Source organism: Strigops habroptila, chromosome 6 (assembly GCF_004027225.2).
Source record: "Strigops habroptila isolate Jane chromosome 6, bStrHab1.2.pri, whole genome shotgun sequence".
In the NCBI taxonomy this organism is placed as follows: domain Eukaryota; kingdom Metazoa; phylum Chordata; class Aves; order Psittaciformes; family Psittacidae; genus Strigops; species Strigops habroptila.
In genome coordinates, this window is record NC_044282.2 from 33372605 (window position 1) to 33385520 (window position 12916).

Sequence of the window (12916 nt, forward strand, 5' to 3'; positions counted from 1 at the left end):
AGACATCATTTAAAAACTAAATGATGTTGCCTGCCTTCACATTCTACAGTGTTTGCTCCATACACAATGCTACTGAGGTAAAGCATTTCACTATGTTCGGCACTAATATGGTTATCATGATAGTGCTTATCACAGTTAAATAAGATTACTACAAATTGTAATTAATATAAACCCATGTAAGATGATGATAGTTTTTCAATGCAAAATGTAAGGAAACAAAAATAAAAGTTTTCCCAACTCAGTAGGATATACAGAAACCTTCACTTCATTCATGTCCCTGAATGACTGTAAAATGATAAACCACCCCATTGCAGTTCTAATTTTTGAAAAGAGTATAATAGCTCAACAAATTCAGCACTAACCACAGTTGCAGCTTTTTTCCAATTCAGAATACCATCTGAATGAACATTTAAAATTATTTGAATGTATATTTGAATGTATAAAAATGCATTCAATAGCAGTTAATATAGAATCATAGAATGGTTAGGATTGGAAAGAACCTTAAGATCGTCTAGTTCCAACACCTCTACCATGGGAAGGGACACCTCCCATTAGAACAGGTTGCTCAAAGCCTCATCCAACTTGGCCTTGAACACTTCCAGGGAGGGGGTATCCACTGGGCAACCTGTTCCAATCTCTAACCACCCTCACAGTAAAAATTTCTTCCTTATATTTAACCTAAATCTCCCCTGTTTAAGTTTGAAGCCATTACCCCTTTTCCTGTCACTACAGTCCCTATCTTCATTAGTGACATAGACAATGGGATGAAGTTCATCCTCAGCAAATTTGTAGAGGACACCAACCTCAGTGGTGCAGTTGATACGCTAGAAGGAAGGGGTACCACCCAGAGGGACCCTGACAGGCTTGAGGAGGGGCCCGTGCAGACCTCTTAAAGTTCAAGAAGGCCAAGTGCAAAGTTGAAGCAATCCCTAATATCAATAGAGGCTGGGGGATGAAGAGATTGATAACAGCCCTGTGGAGAAGGACTGAAAAGTTGGCATGAGGTGGCAGTGTGCACTTGCAGCCCAGAAGGCCAACCATATCTTGGATTGCGTCAAAAGAAGCGTAACAAGCAGATCTAGGGAGGTGATTCTCCCCCTCTACTCTGCTTTTGTGAGATTCCACTTGGAGTACTGCATCCAGCTCTGGAGTCATCAGCACAGGAAAGACATGGAACTGTTGGAACAGGTCCAAAAGGAGGGCCACAAAAATTATCAGAGGCTGAGAGAGTTGGGGTTGTTCAGACTGGAGAAGAAAAAGGTCCAGAAAGCTTGCAGCCTTTCAATATATAAAGGGGTCTTATAAGAAAGATTGAGAGAGATTTTTTTACCAAGGCCTGTAATAATAGGACAAGGTGCAATGGTTTTAAACTGAAAGAAGGTAGATTTAGATCAATTATAAGGAAGACATTTTTTACAATGAGAGTGGTGTGACACTGGCACAGGTTGCCCAGAGAAGCTGTGGATGTCTCATCCCTAGAAGTGTTCAAGATCAGGTTGGATGTGGCTTTGAGCAACCTGGTCTAGTGGAGGGTGTCCTTGCCCATGACAGAGTGGATGGAACTAGGTGATCTTTGAAGGTCCCTTTCAACCCAAACTGTTCAATGATTCAATGATTCTATAAAAACAGTTTGAAATTGTGCCAACTTTGAGGTACTATTTTAAAGGCATGAGATCGAATTTTCAGCATTACTGCCATAAGTAAAGAAATCCAGCATTACACATTTCCTGAGGAGGTAAGAGATGTAAGCTGTACCAGTTTCAATATAACATCATTATAAACATTAAAGAAGTGCAGGGAATTACTGAGGTACTGAAATCTAAATAAAGAGGCTAGAGGTACCTGAGAATATGTGTTATATTTTTACATCACAGATTAATAGTGACATTTATTCCTTATTCACATACATAAGAGAAAGTAATAGTGCTTGTTTCCTTTTCTTGGGCAGCTGAGAATTGGACTCAAATAACACTGAACATATTCAGAGGCAAAGTGGGATATCCTAGTATTTGAATTTCTAAAGACTTCATTTGTGAATAGGTATACATATATTATTAGACCATTCTGCTTCAGAAGCTCATAAAACCTGCCTTTAAACTGAATTGTACAGTAAAATAGCCAAATTTGTGGTGTAAATAAGTAACCAGCTGAAAGTAGAACAGATTAAAGCAAAACATTTGGGAACTGAGATGTACTTTCTCATAGTACATAGTACTTAATGTGCTGTACTTTTATGTCTCTATTCTGCCCCTACTCCTGCTACTTAGGCTGCTATTGATTTTAGGGAAAATCTAGTAAGTAATCTGCAAATTTCACTTTTCTAGTGGAGGAAATAAACACCCTAAAAGGCTTTTAATATAAGCAAATATACAGCATTCAAGGCTCACACTTGTTTTCTGTAATTTAAAACTATTGACCTGTGAGAACTGAAAAGGCATGATCATCACCTGTCCATTACAATATAAAGATCTGAAAGGCACACGGCCACCTCAGTGCTTTCCAGGGATTGGCAGATTAGCTCTAAGGTCTGCCAGAAAAGACTGACTACAATAGTGTCCTGGTTAAACCACGACAAATAGCCATTTGGCTCTGTTTCTTTGAATACAGGAGAAAAGAAGAAAAAAATACCTCTCACAAACATCTCTTCCTTCCTGGCTAATTTCAGGAAGTGGCACAACAACTGGAAAGTGCTTAGTGACATTTCAGAAGTGGATCATGCTTGAAAAATAGACAGTTCTCACCAGCAATTCCCAGGCTTCCAGGTGTCCTGCCAGGACAGCACTGTGAATTGTGTTCTGTCTCAGACAGATTTCTGTCCTCAACATTGAAGCTACTCATTGTAAAGCGCATTGAACTTTACTGCGAAGTATTTTTTGTTTTGTTTGTTTGTTTGTTTGTTTGTTTTCTTAGGACTGAGTCTTTTTTGTTTTCGAATGGATTTTGGCAAAACCCTGATTTTTAGCGTCCTTTGTTTCAAATCTTGAAGTTTTGGTTAAACAAAGTAGAGAAAGGTGATTTGATGGTTTCCTAATTATCATCCTTTCTGATTATTGTGAATTCATTAGCAGCTATTGTGACATAATCTGCACCTGCTTCTCTTACCATAAAAGGACGTTAGTAGACCAGTGCATGGGCTCATGTGAAATAAGACATATTAATGGACTATGAAATGATCTTAACCAGTAATTTGAGAAAAGGGGGCAAAGTGTTTATTTTCAAATTTTCTGTTATCAAGTACAGAAAGGAAAAAGTGAAACAAGATACCAGCCTATTTCTTTATGCATGTGTGTGGCCCTCATAACTGGCACACCACAGCTGTTCAGGCACATGCATGTCTTGTTTCCAAAATCAATCCTCTCAATAGCTCTACTGTGCCTTCTGAATACCACTTGCACTGAAAAAGTACTTGTAAAACTACTACTAGAGACTTCTGTAGATGTACGTTGATAGCTAAAGTTGTCTGCACAGGTTATGTTATTACTAGATCACTTGTACTAATTGGACAAACAGTAGTTTGAAGCACAAGTATAAGTAGCCTGAGCATTAACGTACGTCAGTGGGCAAACATTTAACCAAACATTTCTGTAATTAAGCTTAATATAGATTACTTAAAATAGAAACTAAGCTAATTTGATAAAAAGGCTATTTCCATCATAAAAATGACTAAGCATGCAGGAAAGACAAGAAAATATACATATAAAATTAAATAACAGAAAAAAAAAATCAAACAATACCAATATGGACAGTCTTAGTTGTCTGCTTTCAACCCAACATGTAGTGTGGTTATGATTCCAAAATACTTTAATTCATATTGTATTTATGAAATTTCTTACCTCAAAGTGGGCAAAATGAGTTCTAAATTTTTATATAGCACTGCTCCAAGTACAAATACAGTTGATTCATCTAGTTCTGCAAAGAGTAAGGAAGAAAAGATTTTTAAACTCTCTACTCCAAGCCTTCATCAGCATAAAAACCTGTGAAGACCATTTATCTTTCTAATAGAAATTTTATTTTAAATAAACCACCATCATTCTGAATTATATTCTGGAAGTCTGTCATAAAAATGTAACTGTCAGGAATATGTCAAAAGATTTAGACCACTGAAAATCAAATTTTCAGAAAATCCATCATTGTGTACTGAAGTCCACGCTAGTTCATTTACCTTTATAATTAAGTATCCTTCAAGACTGTCTTTAGAGTTTAAGGCCTAGCAAGTAAATTCTCTAATGTCAGAGATCAACGCTGCAACAGTATTTGTAAGTTGTATCTGAAGTCAGGGTAATTTGCCTGCTGAGCATCCTTTGGTAGAAGTTAGGTGACCTGTTGGAATGTATCAGTCTGTTGCAGTGAAGCAGCTTAAGGGGGTTCAGCAGAGCTGCACTTCAAGTCATCTCATGCCATCACAGGTACATTCTTGTGCAGAGGATTTCTTTTGAAGATGAATAAAATTACTTCTGTATCATTCAGTGGTCCTATGAGACAAATATTTTGAGCTCCCTTGTTAAAGCTAACACAAAATTAACATGCTGATATGCTTTTTTACCTGTTGACATAGGGGTGAAGATATTTTTTGGAATGACAACCCTGTCTTCTGAGTTTCGTGCCCAATCAACCATTCCTTTTCTTCCTTTCATGGGGAAATTGATGTCGGTTAAAACAGATGCAGCTGGAAGCTTCTGAATGCTAGCCACTAGTAAGAGAAATCATAAAATGAAACAAAATTGTGTTGCATACTTTAAAGCATTATATGATGATAACAGTACAGCACTAACAAAAATGTTTGATAATACCTTTGAAGTAAAGCAGGAATTTACAGGACACTAACTAACAGAAAGTGTAGTCTTCTCTGTATTTTGCAGTTCAACTATGGATTAATTGTGTGGCATTAACTGTATCATTTGTCAGCCAGATTCTGATCAAGTCTCTTAACAGGGATTGTTGAATGTTCTGTTTTATACCTTGAAATTTGCACGTAAGACATCATTGTGTCTTCAGAGCAAATTTTAAAATGATCAAATGTGACAATGAAAGGAAGAGGATGCTGCAAATTGCTTTGGGAATCATAACTGCTAGATGCAGGCTAATGAAGCAATAACAGAGCTTTTATCCCCTATGCAGGCGCAATTTCAAGATAGATCCATTAAAGAGATTCACATATTAAAAGGCCTCATTGTTTCCACGCAAACAAGAGTAATGTGGAATAGCACTTGATTTCCTTGAAAGAATAATCCCCATTCTGAATTCTTAATTATATTTTTTCCATCCAAAAAAACCCCCAAACAACCAAGCCCCCAAACAACATCACTATTATCTCTGTAACAGATATAGAAAGACAGAAGTAGGTATCAAATCTAATAATAGGCAGTTTGGAATTTTGTTTACTCATTCTCATTTTCTCTCAGTTTTCTAACTCAACTATTATCTGGAAATAAGTTTCAGCTTTGCTGTAAAATCTAAGTATGACTCCATGGCAACGCTGTCAGTGTCTACTAAGACTAAAACTACTTCTGAGTAACTGACAGGGCTGCAAGTGTTTACGTACACTCAGAGAGATGACAAACAACACTTCTGAAGCACTAGCTCTGTTCTTAATGTAAGCCATGTTGATAGCCATTTCCTGTGCAATGCTCTTCCTAATCGATTTATGAAGAGGCTAATGCAGTTGGAAGAGTTTGGACATTAGGACTATACTTTGATCTGCCTAATGATTCCACTGCAAGGACTTTGCAAGGGGGTTAAACATAAAGACAATGGGGGACAGCTGTAAAAGCAATCAGAACAGCAAAATTAAAGAGGAAAACCATTATGTATCCCATCAGTGAATTTTATTTGAAAGGACACTGTAATTCAAATCTAAGTGAAGAGGAAAATTAAGAGGTTAACAATATTAACTCTACAAATGTATTCTTTGATAACCGACTCTTAGTTTCAAATTAGACTGGTTATGTATTATAGAATCACATTAGTGAGGTAGGACTTCAGGTTATTTCAGGCTTTCCATTATAAAACTATCATCAGGACTTTACAATGCTAGTTATAATCCCCTCTGGGATGGAACTGGCAAATACATTCCCAGCCCTAAAGGAATGATTAGTCTTGTGAATTTTCAGATAGTGTGTGGAGGGAGAAGAGTTCAGGTGTTTCACAATTACTGGGGCATAAAATGGATTGTATGTTTTCACATGTAATCAATGATTACACAGAATATATTAACATTGTAAAAATGGATTTTTTTTCCCATAGTTTTTAAAATATAAGAATAATTTTATTTTACTGATTTGCCACATATATAAAATTAAACACACAGTTATTCAGTTTTCAAAATTAAATATAACTTGTATAAGACAGTATTGGGGTTTTTTTATTTGCACAGTATGTGTCTGTTTGTCTACCTCTCTTTCTCTATCATCTACCTAATTAGCTAGTAGAGCCTTAATATTTCATTCACCTTTCAGATGACAGTTCCTTTTTTGCTGAAATAGGAAATCAGCATTATTCAATGGAATTCAGTCTCCAAAACAGAAAAACACTGGATAAATGGTGAAGGTCTAGGACAGTATGTCTCCAGATTCTGTCTGTCTCTGTATTTTAAATGGGACCATTCATCATGGTATCTAAGCAGTACTTAGAATCAAAGATTCCAAAATATTTGTTAATATTTAAGTGATAAATAGCACAAAACCTAAATATAAAACCTAAACATTTGGCTTATGGCTTATATGCAATGAAAATATTTATGTTCTGTTTACAGTTGGACTCAATGATCTCAAAGGTAATCTCCAACCTAAGTGATTCTATGATCCTATATATTCCCAGTCATGGTTCAGGCAAGTTTTTCTTCTACTCACAATCAAATGGAAGTGTCTTTATTTAATTTCACAGAAGATGCAACCTTAACATCGTGGAGATTTTGGATCTCTGCATAGACAGAGACAGTGCACAGCCCACATAAACCAATAATTGAAACGGATTTGCCAAAATGTACTGCAAAGTCTGCCTCTTACTGATCCACACAGATTATTCAATCCCTTTTTAGCCACTTCTCTGAATGATTCCAAGAGGATGTCCCTACTAATTTCCAACATCGCACTAATGTTTGGAAGTATAAGATAATTTAATGGAATCTGACTGGAGGCAACTAGTTGACTCTGTCAACATGGCCAGGTGGATACATGAAACAGTTCCCATCTCTTCACCTTTTCAGTGCCACTGTGAACTGTATTTTATTTTTTTAAAGAAGTTAATATTCTTATATTACTCTACAACTCATTTCAATGAAACCTTAGAGCATGACCAGCTGTATTTCCAAGGTGAAATGTGGCTTTGCTGTTTTTTGACTCAGTTTTAATCTGCAGCATGAAATAATTATTTATTGTGAGCAGGAAAATCAACAGGCCTGTTAGAGGGGAATGTATAATTCAGGTGCTGGGTCAGAAACCCAGGTTTTTCTCATATGTCAGAAACTCAAATTTAGGCTTCTTATACATAGATAGTAAGACAGAATGACATGTTATTCACTTTGTACTTTGTTGTTTTCTTTTAACATTAGGTTTGTATTAGAAAACAATGCTCCAAATACGGGAACCAAAAGTTTTGCTTGTTTATGCACACACAGAAGTTGTACAATACTAAATAAACAGTTAATGGGAATATTAATGAGATTGTAAAGTGGAAAAAAGATGAAAAAAGAGAAGAAAAACTGAAACGAAAATTACGTAAACAGAAGTTGAAGAAAATCTCCATGTGTCATTTTAAATCAAGCAACTTTTTAAAACTTAAAACTTCCCATATACACCAGACACAACATGTCTTACTGTCTCAGATAAAAATATATTTGAGTTATTGCTGTAATATATTAGTCTGTTTTAATCTAACTTGGACTTTCTATGCTGAAGACATAATAGTGACAAGTAACCAGCTTGGTCACTCCTCAGATCATTCTTACAGGTTGTACATACCCTGCTATAGACAAAATTAATCAAAACTTTTCCAATATGGAAAATTCTTATTATTTTTATTTACTTGTATTATGGGAATTCCTATAATATTCCAGACATTGGGAAAAAAAATAAAAAATAAAGCAGAGCTTACATTAATTTGGAAAAAGTATTTGGTTTTGACTTAACCTGCATGAAATGGAAATGTAAAAGCCACCCAGAAGGCTTATGGCAGGAAAAAACCTTAGAGATAGGAAGTTTGAATGTAGAGAAATATATTTAGAGTGCAGGATATATTGCATTCTTTCATTTTCTGGGCAGCCTCTCTTCTTGTGGCTCCTATATGCTTTTAATTACAATTTTAATGAGATTCCCAAAAGTTTAAACTTGCTGGAACACAGAAGAAAAAGTCCTTATTTTTAGAATGATTCAAGCATTCTTTTGATGCACGTTGGTACAAATTGCAAGGCAATGGTTCATTTACACGAGAATACATACATATTTGATGACTCCATAATAATTATTGATCCAGAAAAATCTATTTAAGTAGTCTAGTCTTATCAATATAGCAATTGCTTTGACCTCTAATGGATTCATTTTAATATCATTTACAAATACATCTAATTTTCCCTTTATTTCATTTTCATGCTGCAGTTGCAGACAACCTGTTCAGTACTGCTCTGTCAAAAATTTCAGAATTGGCAACTACTAACTGTTCTTACTTACAGAGTAAAATAAAATATCTTTGGAACTAATTATCTCCAAACTCATAGAAATGGAGAATTTTCCATGACTATCCAAATGAGCTGATTACACACCATAATATGTGAATGACATCTAAGCAGTTTATTTGGAGCATCAGCAATGTGGTTAATTTATGTGTCAAAAAAGTTCTGAGGGAAATAAAAATTGCAAAGTTCTTGTATGCTAGCCCTTGTAGATCATGACCTAGAATAGAAAAGCTGAAATGTATTGCTATGATCCCCATAACCCTGCATGAGTTATAAGCTGCTTAGTGCAACTTCCAGTAGCTCTCTGACTGATCTGGGTTGCTAAATAATAAAAAATGAAGCAACAAAGAATCATCTTCCCCTTCTCTTTACTATCCACCCATTTGCCTCCGTGTTCAACAAAAACTGGTAACATTTCAGAATCAGCCCTTTGAATAATATTAATCACTTCAGAACAGGAAATCAGATTCACTGAAAGGCATGACAAAAAAATGACTGTGTTTGCTCATGGGCTAAATAAAACTTCAGCTCTCACAGTAGAGATTTAGGTTTCAAAATTATAACACAAGCCAAATTAAACAGTCAATCTCTTTCCTTATCAAAGACTGAACAAAAATCTTTAGAAAAGATGCTCAAAATCTGAGTCTGAATTCTGTAGCATTTGTGTATTTACAAAAGAGGCCACAACACTAGTTTTCATTCTGTCTCGTAAGTGATAACATTCTGGGTTTTTTATCATCACAGTAACTATGTTGATCCCTAATTTACAATTATTTATGATACAGATGAATGGGAATTAATTGTTTTAAAAGGCATCAGTGCCTTGACTGAATTGGAAAACCAAATACAGAAATTTATGGGACAAGCATAGGATGTCAACTTCTGTTTAATTCTCCCTTGTCAGAGCAAGAAAGTAGAACTCTGAATTTGATTGCATTTCAGTCAACAGACAAAAGAGAATGGTGAAGCATATTATTAGCATCAGTTGCTCTCTTCCTGTCTTATTTTGACTTGTCCATTGACAGCATACTAGATATATATTATTCAGCATTTAGCAAACTTGAGTTAATCACATGACAGTTTAGATTTTTCAGACAGTGGATATTATAACGTCCTTCTAGAACAGCTACTGCTACATTTATTTCTGGGTAAAATAGTGATGATTAGAACTGCCAGTGTCAAAGATATTTTCAGAATAAAGAATAAGAAAATATTTTTGTTAAAATCCAAAATACTAAGTATTTCTGCAAACATCTCTGTTAAGAACACCCATTTAGAATCATATTTATACAATATAGAATTATTCAATCTACCCTAAATGTAAAACCTTTGGTATTTTACAGAATAAATAAGTTTAAGTCAGCTCATGGTCAATAAACAGGGAACAAAGTCTTGCCTGACTCATCATTGAAAAGCCAGATAAACATATTGAAGATGATATTCATAACAGGTTTGCTCTAGCCACTTTAAAGACAAACTGCAACAAACACAAATGGTGAAACCCCTTTTTCAAGGAGACCATTTTGTGTATCTCTAGATTTGCTACAGAACTCTGCATTTGTACAGGCCTTTAAAATCCCCTCAGTACAAAGATAAATCCACCTTTTACCATCCACAAGATTATGCGTAACAGAAGGACTGTGGTGAAGTGACATCCTCTTATATAAGCATAAGAAAACTAGCAGGTAGCTTTCCCTCTGCAAATAATACTCATCACCGCACAGTGAGCCAACAGCAAACAATGGCCAAAACGCTCCTACTAATTCTTATGACAGATGTACTACTTCTTATGACTTTCAACACAGAAATTATGTCTTCTTAAATTAGAACTTTGTTAGCCTGGTTCTTCACCGGCAGACAGGAAAGGGACGTTCCTAGAACCCTTCTGTGCCCTTGCATCCTTGAAGTTCATCAGCCCACAGCAGCTACCTTCTGACTGTTCAAGCTTTGGGCAGCAAGACACAGTACTGATATAGGCAGAAGTAGAAATAGACATTTCATAGATATTTTCACTAGTCAGGCATGAGTTATGCATGAGACCTTCCTTTAGTATCAAGCAAACTGTGCCTTAAATAGGCTTGCTATTCGAAGGATAAAAATAATGCTTTAGGTTAATCAAGCTACCTTAACAGTGATGTCTGAATATTTCCCTTCTGTATTCCATAGGCAATGGAATAGCTAAGAGAGATAACTGTTATCCTTTTTGCTGTAAAATAATACATTTATCTGTGATAAGCACCTTAGGGAATTAGTGAACTAATTTCTATCTTGAGCTTGCAAGCCACTGCAGTTCTTTAAATGGTATAAAGAATAAGTAAACACACAAGCAGTCACATAACTGTATGATGTCTGAATATGCCCCCAAAAGCCTGTACCAAATGCCAGCAATATGCTACCATATCAATAATATGACCGGTACAATATTTAGGATGAGTTAGAAAGCAGCATGGCTTTAGGCAATGATCAGGATGTATTTAATAAACACTCAGATCTTTTCTGCTACTTACATTAGTTTTAAAAAAATAAGCTCATATGCAGCAGGCAAGTGTTTCCCTTTGGTTTTCTGTACTTTTGTTGGTCAGTACCAAATTCTGTATTTAAGAAACAACTCAGGAATATATCAATTATGAAGACTCATTAAATATCACATATGCTTATGCATTCTCATGAGTGGTTCGTGATTGTACATTTGTTATAATAAAAAAATCTAAGTGATAAAATTAAAACAGCTTAAGCATAAGATTAGAATTCATTTTTTCCCCAAACCTTTCCTTATTCCAGGCATGGAAATAAAAATGTAAAATAAAACATTAAAGCATTAAGAATTGTTGTTATGGACAATAGAAGCTTTCTTAAAAAAACAACCCAACAACAAAAAAGATTATGGAAGCTACAAAAGTTTATTCCTTGAGAAAGAGTTAGTGTACAGAAATGCATCATATAATATAATCATACATTTTTTTCATGTTCTAGATGCTACTTCTGCATATGTCCCTAAATGAAAAAAATAATAATCTTAGCATTTTTATGATTTTTAGTCATTGTTACTATTTACTTGCTATTAATGCATACTGTAAGATGAATATGGCTATTTGCAGCTCTCCAATGTGGAATGTAAAGAACAAAATCACTTTTAAATTTTAAAATCTGACTCACAATTTTGATGAAAACTCAACTAAACTAGTGAAAATATGAACAATCTTTTTATGAGAAGTCAGAAGAAAACGTGTTCTCATGATGAATGGAACGCTTCCTGAAATACGTGGTTATTCAGCAAAATGTTTTAAATAAGACATGGTAGGAAGCTGTATTTCATTAACTAGAAGACAACTCCATCTTGTAGGAGTTACACTGAAGAAGAAGAAGACATGAAGAGCCAGAGACCCAGAACCTCATCCACAGTACTTTGTGCTTCTGGAACAGCTTTATTTTTTTCTATTCCTTTTTATTATTACTGTGCATTCAAGCTACTAAGACTAAGGTCTTCCTTAGCAACCCTTGCCTTGTCACAAAGGCCTTCTCAAGGAAAAGAAAGACTCAGCATAAACAAGACATAAGATGGAGGTTGTTGCTGAAGATAGAATGAGCTGGCATTTAAGTGCATGAGTTTAAATGTTTCAGACATAAAGGTGAAAACCATGATAACACTGAGGGGTCAAGGTCACCTGCAACACTACTTTAGATTGACTGCACAGGGAAGGCACAGAAACCAAGCATTCTTTGACCACTAAGGTGACTGGAGAAAGTGTCTGTGCTGGTGATTTTAGCTGATAACAAGAGAAAGAGTGAAGGCAATTTTAAGATAGTGAGCTCAGAAGGTGGGAATGATGATGGAGCTGTCATCAGAGTAAGGGAGAAATAAGAAAAACTGAGAGAAAGAGCTCATCTATATGCTTATTTATCAGGCTTACTGATGATTAGATATCCACTAAGAACTATTAAAAAGTTAGACAGAGGACAAGAGATCAGTAAAAGGGCATAGAGACATGAAAATCATTAGCAGGGAACTGATAAAAATATTCTCTCAACCTTGCATTGCTTGGGGAGACAAAAAGCAGAGGTAGAATAATTGCTTCCAAGAAGTAGTAAATTGAAGCAAAGAGAAGATGGTCATTGTATTACCTCTGGGGAAATGACAACTAAATCCTATAATTCAGAAATCTAGAAAGATGTGAACAAAGTTATGTAGGATATTGAAAGGTGATATAAGAAGTGAATTCTCAGGCATAGAGATAGAAGTTTTGATGT

General features: G+C 35.3%; 1 protein-coding gene across 10 annotated transcripts in view; it reads right to left on the bottom strand.

The window, feature by feature from the left end:
• ADGRB3 (adhesion G protein-coupled receptor B3) overlaps positions 1-12916 on the bottom strand; it is a 457019-nt gene that overhangs the window by 192294 nt on the left and 251809 nt on the right. For all 10 annotated transcript variants that reach the window (XM_030489525.2, XM_030489532.2, XM_030489528.2 and 7 more), the window contains 2 exons: positions 4544-4690; positions 3834-3909 (listed from right to left, as the gene is read on the bottom strand). In XM_030489525.2, coding sequence (XP_030345385.1) covers positions 3834-3909; positions 4544-4690 — 223 coding nt within the window. The remainder of the gene's footprint in view (positions 1-3833; positions 3910-4543; positions 4691-12916) is intronic.